The sequence below is a fragment of the Aplidium turbinatum genome, chromosome 8 (genome assembly GCF_918807975.1).
Source record: "Aplidium turbinatum chromosome 8, kaAplTurb1.1, whole genome shotgun sequence".
NCBI lineage: Eukaryota > Metazoa > Chordata > Ascidiacea > Aplousobranchia > Polyclinidae > Aplidium > Aplidium turbinatum.
Genome location: NC_137479.1, coordinates 2,720,248 through 2,731,941, shown reverse-complemented (window position 1 = coordinate 2,731,941; position 11,694 = coordinate 2,720,248). Strand labels below are relative to the sequence as shown.

General features: G+C 37.9%; 1 protein-coding gene across 2 annotated transcripts in view; it reads left to right on the top strand.

Moving 5' to 3' along the window:
• The first annotated feature begins 2,354 nt into the window (after positions 1 to 2,354).
• LOC145775918 (protein kinase C epsilon type-like) overlaps positions 2,355 to 11,694 on the top strand; it is a 36,666-nt gene continuing 27,326 nt past the window's right edge. The window contains exons 1-2 of one of the 2 annotated variants that reach the window (XM_082587325.1): positions 2,355 to 2,658; positions 3,166 to 3,297. In XM_082587325.1, coding sequence (XP_082443451.1) covers positions 2,452 to 2,658; positions 3,166 to 3,297 — 339 coding nt within the window. In that variant the 5' untranslated portion in view covers positions 2,355 to 2,451. Of the gene's footprint in view, positions 2,659 to 3,165; positions 3,298 to 11,694 lie in introns of those variants that run through there. The other variant, XM_082587324.1, reaches the window with a different exon arrangement.

Sequence of the window (11,694 nt, the reverse complement as noted above, 5' to 3'; positions counted from 1 at the left end):
TTGCCGAAAGACATTTTGCCGAAGCTCATTTTGCCAAAAGGACTAATTGTTTGTGAATGATATTTATGTTGCATTAGGTTATGTTAATACGTATAGTATGTTTGTATAATTTCGGCAATTAGTCTTTTAGGCAAAATGAGTTTCGGCAAAATGTCCTTTCGGCAAAATGTCTTTCGGCAAAATGTCCTTCGGCAAAATGTCCTTTTGGCAAAATGTCCGGGTACCTCTAAGTCAGTGGTTCTCAACCTTTTTGTCTTGGTGGACCTCTTTTGGTGTCTTCGAAGCGGTCGCGGACCCCTAAAAATTTCAATTTGAAATTTTGGTATATCGCGTTTTCTTATGGAATCATAATTATGTTACATAAGTTTCAAAGCAACACACTTGAAAGAATTTGCTGAATTCGCAACGCACTTGACGATTGATGAGATTGACGAAATTATGTTATGACTTATGAGCTATATGTTGGCACACAGGATCAAACATCGGTAAGCTATATGCTCATTTGATGTTTTTCTATAACTTTTATCAAAAGTTAATAGAATACTTGCGACTGTTACAAAGAATTTCTCCCTTTTTTCATTTGAAATCAATATTAATTCGTTATAATCACAGTCAATGCAAAACTGTGAGTGGTGATAGACTGCTGACTAACGTTTGTATTTCTAAATTAATCATTGATCAACAATCTGTTGTTATAAAAGAATTTAGTTGAACATAGCCAACATAGCCTTATTAAAAGGTTTAAGTAATTTATATGGTATTTTAGTTAAGAAACCAAACCTTTGTGCAATGTCCTTTGCAATTTCAAACGACGCACCAGTGCGTTGCGACTTACAGTTTAAGAATCACTGTAGGCTAATACATAAACAAAGCACAAACAATTTTTAAATTTCTTAATTTATCCGTCATGTTGAAACTCGGAAACTTTTGCGGACCCCCGGCAATCGCTTCACGGACCCCTTGGGGTCCGCGGACCTCCGGTTGAAAACCACTGTTCAAAGTTTACATGCAGACGGCGACGCAGGAAACATTAACAGTTCAAAAATAAATTGAGCAAACAGTTCAATTTAATAGTTCAACCATTTTTTGCTAAATTTCATTTCAATTTGTTTTTCTTGTAAATACAAAATTCTCTAAATAAACTGAAGACGTCCTTGGATTTACAGAAGGATTTTGTTGGATTACAGAAGGATTATCGTTTGATTTTCAAAAAATTGCTGAATACGAACTAACCGATATAGACTGCAGCCGAATAGGGAACTAGCCCAATCGGACTAGCCGAATCGGGCTGTAGCCGAAAAGGATAATAGCCGAATCGGACTAGCCGAATCGGACTAGCCTAATTGGACTAGCCCTATCGGACTAGCCGAAACGGGCCATCCCGCAAAAACGAGTAGGCTCTGCTTTCTCGGTGTATTGCGGATGGCCTTTTATGACTAGCTAATCCATCATAGAAGGCCATTTGTAACAACAATGTGTACGTCACAATGTGTACGTCACAATGTGTTCGTCACAATGTGACCGTCACAATGTGACCAGTTATTGTTAATCGGTCAGTTATGCCATTTGTGAAAAGCGTTTTGCAGAGTAGCCTACTTCTCAAATTAGCAAAATTTTATGTTGTATAATGGCTTCTGGAAAGAAAAGAAAGATTGGTGATTGAAGGCAGAATGTTCCAGAAAGATTGGACAAAATTTTGAAATTTTTAGTGGCACGCCAGTGTTATTTCTCATTTTTTGTGGCCCGCAATACTAAAAAGGTTCCCCACCCCTGGTGTAGAAGTACCGTAACTCCCATTGATTCTTAGCGAAAAAATTCACCTTTGTTACGCTGTTTCAATGTCATCAATCGTTGAAGCAATGTAAAAATCGAAAGTTTTCCTGCTTGAATGGAAGTTACAGGATACAGTATTTACATTTTCTAGATACGCGCTAGAATGCGCGGGAAATCATATTCTCGCAACAATTGTTTGCGCTATGCAATGACAATTTGTATCACTAGTTCCTGTGTTATTTCTCGGCGGACAAATATGACCGATCTAGAATCTAGATGGTACTTCCCGCGGACACCACATGCTGTGACGGCGGACATGCCGGACATGTCCGCCGTGAATTTCTAGGCCTGTATTCTTTTATATCTTTTATATTATTTATTTCTTTTTTTAAAGAATATCTTTGAACTTCAGTATCTTTTACTAGATTTAAATTTACTATCATTTGGGATGAGCGATCCAAGGTATTTGAAAGAGTTGGCTTGTTTATTGAGTTTGTTTGAAATCAATGTATTGAAAGTAGCTTGTAAACGGTAATTTGATTGAATAATATGATTGATACGCTAATAATGTTTGCAGGTTTGTGCATCATTGTCATTCATCATGTTCTGTTAAGTATGTTGAAAACAGAAATTCAAGTTTATTTAAGCAACTTAGACATTACATAAGAATATTTTGCAATGTCTGAATTTACTGGATGTGCACGCATTCGAATTCTGGAAGCCATTGATTTGAAGCCAACAGCTTTTTCAAAGCGATTACCAGGAAGTAATATCTCAACCTTGGATACATACGTTGAAGTTAGCATAGATGGCCACATTCTTGGCAAGACACCAGTTAAATCAAAAACATTATCACCAATTTGGAAAGAAGAGTTTTCTGATAACGTAAGTCATTTGTTTCTGTGCTATATATTTTACAACAGCGTTTGAAAAGCATTTGGAAGCCTGCTAGTGCTAAATCGTGAAATACACTGCTTTTTGGCAACAATTTTTGAAATAATTGTTTGGTGAAGGTATGGAAGGCTGTTAATTTTCATTCATCTGCTTCTATTGATGTGTCTGTTCATGCGACGCCGAGTTGTTTGTTGTCTATGCCTAGCTGTTGCCATTGCCAATATTCATAGATTGTGTTCATATATATACATTATATATACAATGCACTAACTAAGTATATACTTGGAATTTCCAATGTGATGTGTATTGCTTTTGTATTGTTTACATATAAATTGCCCATTGATTAGTCGTTTAAGAACTTGTTGTTTGCGGTATGACTTTCAGTCACTGAAAAGAAAATTCAAGAAACGTAATAATGGTAAGTTTACTCAGTTGTGGCACTTTAAGTTTTACTGCATTAGTCCGTTGATTGTTCTGCTAATATGCAAAAATGTTTAGGTTCGCAATGGACAACTTATTGGCCTTCGAATATTTCATGTTGCATCAGTGGAAGATGATTTTGTGGCTGATTGCCAAATAACTTTCAAGCACCTGTCTGAAAAAGGAACAGACCAATTCAATGAACTTTGGGTAAATCGAATGTCTCATTGCTTACCTGCGTTATGTCAACACACACGCACTGAAGGAGAGCTCAGCCTTTTGCTAATTATGCTCTGCTGCTTTACTTAGACACCAGTAGTTGATTAACTTACTTTCACAAACGGAAGTAACTGGTCGTAAATAGTGGTGTATATATAACAGAAGCTGAATACAATAAGTTAAATGCCCATGCAGTATTATCATCATGTGCCTTCTCTGAGACGGGTCTGCTACTATTTGGTAAGTCCGATTCGGTGAGAGCCTTTTTCGGTAAGAGCCCTATTCGGTGATTTTTTTGAAAATTATCGGGTACCGTTGCCTAATTATCAATTTAGGGATGTGCCGATTACAGAATTTTTGCCGATGCCGATTCCGATGCCGATTCTTAAATATTTGCCGATTCCGATGCCGATACCGATTCCGATGCCGATTCTTTGGTTAAATGATTAAAGCTGCTTTTAGTTGGCGCTTTACAAGTGGTTGCGATTTTGTTACAAGTTGCTGCCTTTGAAGTGTCTAAAAGCGTTCACTTTGTCGCCTGCTCTAGACAGCGTGATTTTTACGGTACCGTAGTTCTTTACTTCTTGCGCGCTACAAAGTGTTGATAGACACGCGTTTTATTTGTCGCGGAAATCAGTCAAAAGAGAAAAATCGCCATCGCTCACAGAGTGCAAAATAAACGTAGCTTAACGCAGTGTGCAAAATATTATCTTGTGCGGTTTGCAGTATTTTTCTCGCAGAATTCAAGAAGGTGCCAGAAACAAGAAGAAAAAAAGACCAGAGTGTAAAAGAAAATGAACGCAGCGGTATTGAATACACAAAAATCTTTAAAAAAGTAACACACCAGCCTTGCATTCAAAGTGCATCAATAGGCGAAAAAGAAAAACATCTTGTGAAGAAATTAGTATTGTTTTCGAATGCAGAGTTGCAGCCAATCTTGTTGCTTAGCAAACACGTGAAGATTACCGGGTAGCTGGTTTGATTACGTTTGCGCAATCACACGATTGTTTGTTGAACGCATTAAGCGTTATAGGCCTATATAATATACTTGGAGTTCACTTCTCTCTGCTTAGTAACTTAACATTAAGCAACTTTCAGTGACTACGAATTTTACAACGATTAAACAATAATTTCAAAGAACATTTCCGCTTTTTAATATTCAAAATTAAAGACACGTAAATTAAAATGCAATAACATCAACTTTTCTCCAGTTGCTGCAGTAAGTCTGGTCCGTTGAGGCGTAAAAATGTTGCCACCTGTGCTAAAAGTTCGTTCGCTTTCGATCGACGATGGTGGTGACGAAAGCAATTTATTTGCAATTTTTAACAATGATGGATTTATGTAGCCAGTGCGGGGATGACGAAATAAATTAAGAATTCCCTTCCGTTACAGAACTTAAAGCAGGTGATTGATACAGGAGAAAATAATCGCACAAGAACATAATAAATTGACGTCTACAATGTTTAAAAACAATGACAACTTCTAACTGTACACGATGTCATTTCTCTTTTTGCTGCGCTAAAAATGTGTGCATTAAGGTATATTCTACAGATCAAAGAAAACTCCCTAATTTTGCCGAATGCCGACTAGAGCTAGGACAGCATTTGGCTGTAACATAGTCCGTTTCATGGGTTGAACAAACAATCGAGTGATTATTGCGCAAACGAGGTAATCTTTTTTCACGTGTTTATTAAGTGACAAGATTAATTCACTGCAATTCAGCGTCTGAAAAGATATAACTTGCAACTTCACACGTTGTTTTCCATTGACGCCCTTTGTTTTTTTCTAAAGCGTTTTGAATCTTTCAGACAGTTGCTCTCATTTTCTTAGCAGTTTATACTCCCTCGCTTTTTCTCTTCTTGCTTTTAGCGCCTCGCATACTGCAAGATAATAACTATTACGTAATAATCTATTTCTCCTGTAACTTCTAACCGTTGTGTAATCATTCAACTTTTATATTTTATCTGGTCTGATTTTCTCTTTGAACGTTTTTCGTCATTTCAAAGAAAGAAAGTATTTTGATCTCGTGCCTACTAAACGAAAGTTTACAAAATGGCGTACAATCGTCATAATTTAGACTACCGCTCTCCGAATGCTAGTTGAGGCTGATGCGGTTGTTCAAAGAAGCCGTTCTTTGATCGGTATTTCCCCGCGCTCGCGCTACTTTTGATTAGGAAACTTTGATAAAGAATCGGCAATTTTTTTCCGATTCCGATTCCGATGCCGATTCTCCAAAAATTGCCGATACCTGCCGATTCCGATGCCGATTAATCGGCACATCCTTAATTATCATTGCTGCTTTTACATCGTTTTAACGTCGCTAAACATTGAAATAAGCCCGTAACCCCTAACCCTATAACGGCAATGATAATTAGGCTATGGTACCCAATAATTTAAAAAAAAAATCACTGAATAGGGCTCTCACCACGTTCGATAAGTTGCATTTTTAAGATTATGCATTTTTAAGATAATGTGTTGCATCAATGTACAAATGAACTGTTAGGCTAACTGGGTTCTTGGAACAAATCGAAGGGCTTCTGTGAATGTTTCCCAGTTTCAACGTATCCTACTCCTAGTCAGCAAAGTTCTCTTTTTACACAATTTCAACGTTTAGCGATGTTAAAACGATGTAAAAACGGCAATTTCTGCTGGTTGGGATAACTAGGCTACGGTACTATATACCCAATAATTTTCTTTCAATCCAAGCTGTAGGCCACACATTTGGTTAGCCTTTTCATTCTGTTACTACAATGTAAAAAGGAACTGTTAGGCTAACTGGGTTCTTGGAACTAATTTTTGCTGGTAGGGATAACCGTGACCCGACAGTTTATCGAAAGACAATTTATCGAACGACAGTTCATCGAACGACAGTTCATCGAACGACAGTTCATCGAACGACAGTTCATCGAACGACAGTTCATCGAACGACAGTTTATCGAACGACAATTCATCGAAACGACAGTTTATCGAAACGACAGTTCATCAAAACGACAGTTCATCGAACGACAATTCATCGAATGGGCTAGAGGCTAGGAGTTAGGGGCTAGAGGTTAAGAGTTAAGGTTAGAATTAGGGGTTAGTGGTTGGGAGTTGGAGTTTAAGGGTTAGGGGTTAAGGGTAGGGGTTAAGGGTAGGGTTGGGGGTTAAGGGGTAGGGTTAAGGTTAGGGGTTAGGGGTCCAGTGGTTAGTGGTTAGGAGTTAGGGGTTGGGGGTTAAGGGTTAGGGTTAGGGGTTAGTGGTTAGGGGTTGGGGATTAGGGGTTAGGGTTAGGTTTTAGGGGTTAGGTTTTCGACTAACTGTTGTTCCAGGCCCCTAGCCAGCAGGGAGCCAGGGAGGCCTCGCCCCCCTTAAAAACAAATCCGCCCCCCCTAGCAAAATCCAAACATTCAAGAGCAACAGCTACATTTATAATGATTTTGCCCATTTAAATTTTTTCGGCCCCCCTTAAAAAAAGTTGGCCCCCCTTGCTTTGCGGTCTGGCTACGGCCCTGTGTCGTTCGATAAATTGTCGTTCGATAAACTGTCGTTCGATAAACTGTCGTTTCGATAAACTGTAGTTTCAATAAACTGTCGTTCGATGAATTGTCGTTCGATGAATTGTCGTTCGATAAACTGTCGTTTCGATAAACTGTCGTTCGATGAACTGTCGTTCGATAAACTGTCGTAGTACCAGGGATAACTAGGCTACGGTACCCGATAATTTCCTTTTAATCCAAGCTGTAGGCCACACATTTGTTGATCCAAACTAATCATTTTAACTATTCAGAAGTATTAACTTAGAGATATAAACATGATTTTTTTTTTAACATTTTAATTTTTTTATTTTCCCTTCATATCTTAAATTTTTCTGAAGGTGTTGCGACCGTGCCAAATTTCTTTCAACTCAATAACTTACTTTGGTCACAAGAACGTTTTAACGTTCACGTTTTGTCGCTTCTACCTTTTTCTACACCTTTGCTGTGTTAACGTGTATTGTTTTTGATATCGTGATCAGAAATAAAAACAACTGAACTGACATGACAAATTCAAGCACGTTTTAACGTTCGCATTTTGTCGCTTCTACCTTTGCTATGTTGACGTGTATTGTTTTTCATATGATAGTCAGAAATAAAAACAACTCAACTGAGCTGACATAACGAATTTTAATTTAATAGTTCAAACATTTTATTTTTATTCCTTTTTTGCACGATTTTAACGTTTAGCGATGCTAAAACGATGTAAAAACGGCAATTATAATTAAGCTACGGTACCCGATAATTTCCTTTCAAAAATTTCAAAAACTTGCCAAATAGGGCACTCGCCGAAAAAGGCTCTTGCCGAATAGGGAACTCACCGAATCGGACTAGCCGAGTAGTAGCAGACCCCACCGAAACGGGCCATTCCGTCTGAGACAAAGGTTGGTTGTCAATTGTTTTCACACGTCACTTTCTTCCACTTCGCTTTTTGCTTCTCTGATGCTTCATTAGTCAGCTGACTGTTTTTTCATCATCTCCCCAAGTTCGTCTCCTTCCTCTGCACCTCTTAATCTTTCCTTCCACCATACCCTCTAATAATGGGAGCAGGTCTTTTAGGCGCAGACAGTTAGGCGGCATTGGCGCGCACACTGTGGCGTCAGGCCAGCGTTTTTTTTTTCGGTTATTTATCGGTCTTTGACCGATTTTTTAGAAAAATGTCCGAAAAAAAATATAGTCAATTCGGTCATAAATGTCCGAAAAAAATATATGTTGTATAAGCTACTTGAAAAGAACATACAACCGAAATAAATCAAAAATGACCGAGTTTTTTCAAGTCATTTCGGACAAATGACCGAAGAGTCTCAGCGAAAAAAAACCCAGGCGTCACTGTCAGGATATTTAGGTGCGAAGCACTGTGGCGCCCGTTCATTTAGGTGCTATTCTAGTAAAGTCTGCACTCTGCAGATTGTATCTGCAGAGTCTGCAAAGATCTGCAAGATCTGCAGATCTTGCACTCTGCAGATCTGCAGATCTTACACTCTGCAGATCTGCTTAGCAGGTAGGGTAACGCTTTTCACACAAAATGTTATATTAAACAGAAAAAATATGTTGTTTTGTTAATGCATGTGCTTTTATTTGTTGTCAGTCATGGCTTCAGTGAGTGAAGCTGCTTTATCCGGCAATGCTTTTCACACAAAATGTTATATATATTGAACAGAAAAATATAATGTTTTTTTAATGCGCATGTTCGGCATTAGAAAAACAAATGTTGTTGATTGTAGGGACCCTTGATGAATATTCATTGCTTGTAATCTTGTGCAAAATTGATTTATTTGTTGTTAGTCTAGGTTTGCGTCGGCGAAAGCTTTATCAATAAATTTATCAAGTTTCCGAACATGACTGAGTTCACTTTTATTTAAGTCAAATATTAACTACACTAAACATCAGTAAAAAATATACTGCAGCCTATATTCAAGCGGTAGCCTATATAGGCTTGAGTGAAATATACCGTAGCGTAGAAAATATACCGTAGCCTATATCGTTGAGGTAAAACCAAACCGGGTTATGTCCACTTTTAGTTTTTTTTGTTTTATTGCAGTTTCTCGGTTTTTGAACATAGCTCTTTTCAGCACTCCGGGTTTGCCTTGTATGTAATCAAATTCAAGGTGAAGCTATGGACGTACTCCCAAATATCTCGCATACTTTGAAAGCAAAACTGGGCTATGTGCAATTCTGTGGACATAGCCCTTTTCTAGCTTGATAGCATAAATAGGTCTATGTCTAATGCTACCATAAATTATGGACATAATCCCCTTATTGTGGAATCGTGCCAAGGATCTATGTTCAATTTTCCATTCAGGTCATGATGCAAATTCAAAAAAAAAATGCAAAAGATTCTAGAATTGTAACATATTTGAATTGCCAAACAACATTCGTGTGAAACTAACTTGTGCAGTGCACCTGAATTAATATGGTATGATAACTGGTGTATCATCGTGCATTCATGTTATTGTTAATCCTTCCTTTTCTGGTCAGGTGGTTAATGACCAGTCTGGTTGACAGTCACTATACTGATATTCCTGCGCTCATGGTTCGCTTCTTGCTCAAGTCACACTTGTGGTAGAGTGACAAAAAACCTATTGCTACATTAAGACCTTAGCTGATACAAAGCGACATTTAATATAACTTATCAAACAGTTTTTTCTTTGTCAATTGTGAAATGGTATTGACACTAAAAACTTCACTTGTCCCAGATGGCAATTTAGGTATTAATAGAAGCTGCATTTCTCCTTGATAAGAAGGTAGTACAGCAAGGCATTTGACACTTTTTTTTCGAAGTGTCTTACTGTCTATGAACAAGCGCCACTCTTGAGCTCTATATTGTGGTACTTCCATTTTTAGCAGAAGCCCTTTGATGTCTTTGCAGTAAACAAATTCATCTTGTTGGCAAAAATATGGAAGCAATTCGTTTTCTCTAGCACGGTAAAATGTTATGGAAGCTCCGATTCCAAGACAGTTTTTGTCTTAAAGTCGACATGCCAACATTTCTGCTGCTTCTTTGGATAGGCTAAGATCCCTGATGAGATCACTCAGCTCCTCCCTGTCTGAATGTCTCTGAAAATAGCTGAACTACACGCTTCCACCGCTGTTACTTGCAGAACTTTCTACCTCTTCATGAAACTCATTATACTCCATGGCCATGCACTTCCTCACAGTGAGGAACAGGTCATTGAGCAGATTCTAAATCTAGGTAATTCGAACTGCTTTTCTTGTGACGATTAAACCCCTGTATGTCTACCAAACAGAAGTACCGTAGCAGTCATTGAAATGGCTTTTTGGTTCTCTCCGAACCATTGGTACACCAAAATTAAAATTTTTAAGTGTACCTTTAGTCCACTTTCTCAGGCTTTCTACACATGCTTTGCAGACAATATGAGGTGCCCATGGCCTATCTTGGTCACCAAGTTTCACTTTAAAACTTAGCAAACGTTAAACTTAGCTAATTTTCTCCAGCCAAAATTTGAAAATATTGATATCTCAAAAACTGGAGCCAATTAAAAGAAACAGATGTTAATTTTAAATTCAGAGGCAAAAATTGCCCAGAAACCGTTAAAATATCTTCGGCACTCGAAAAAAAAATTTTTGTTGGCCAGTGCAATTTAAACACTGTAAAAGTAATATCACTATATCATTTATCCAATGCAAAACAAAGCATAGTTATTGCAATCTGCCCAGGATTACACTTACGAAGTGATATGCTACCATACAGTATATTTCTGTTTGAAGGCACCAGCTCTTCACCACAAACACAAATTGTTGAAATAGGCTACAAAACTCCATTTGCAGATGGCTACATGATTGCAAACAATGCCATGCTCTTTCAAAAGCACCACATCAAATCCAATCCTGGCAGTGTAATGGGCTATGTCCAGTTTTTGTCTTACAACCGGTTGTTACTTTGAGAACCTCACTGGGCTATGTCCAAAAAAGGGGTGTAAAAAAATGGGGGGTGGCACACAATTTTGAAAAACATCTAGTTGTGTGCAAACCAAGGAGAGCATGGTATGGTTGTAAGTATGTGGCACTGGTGTTTGATCCATTTGAGATATCAAAAATATTCAAAAAAATAAATGTTTTTTTGCGTTTATCTCAGTTTGATGATTTTGGACATAACACCATTTGGTTTTACGTCAACGACATAGGCTTGAGTGAAGAAAAACTTAGTTTTCCGTCAAAACCCGGACTAGGTTTTGCCAAAGTTGAGCTGATACAATCTGCAGACTTTACTAGGAATAGCACCTAAATGAATGGGCGCCACGGTGCTCCGCACCTCAATATCTGAACGCCACCGTGTGCGCGCCTATTTGACCGGCGCCTAACTGTCTGCGCCTGAAAGACGTGGACCCCAAATAATCCTCAATAACCAATTGATTCCGTCTTGCCGATCCTCTCAAAATTTGTCCCACAAAATTAATCTTTTGTTTTGCTAAGTCGTTTGCCCATCTATCTTGCACTCCTAATCTTTTTCTATTTGCTTCGTTATTAATAAGTTTTTTATATGATAATTTTAATATTGTTCTGTAGCACCAGAGTAGAAAACTGTTAGTTTTTTTTGTGAATTTTTTTCTTGTAGGTCCAACTGTCACTTCCATGTAAATGACATAACTCATGATAACTGGTTGGATATAATAAGATAATAGTTTCAGTATTAATTGCAAGTCTATATCTCTTGTATGGTATGTGTAGGTAGTAGCCTGTTCCAATTGTTTCCCTGCCAGCTTAATTTTTTATTTCCATCGCTGTTTTTCTATCAACACTGTTTTTGTTTTCTTTAAATTTAGTTTCATTCTGTACTTTTTTGCTGATTTCATTGGTTTAGTTCATCCTTTCCTGCAAATTTGCCTCTGTATCAGCCAGAATGACAGTGTCATCT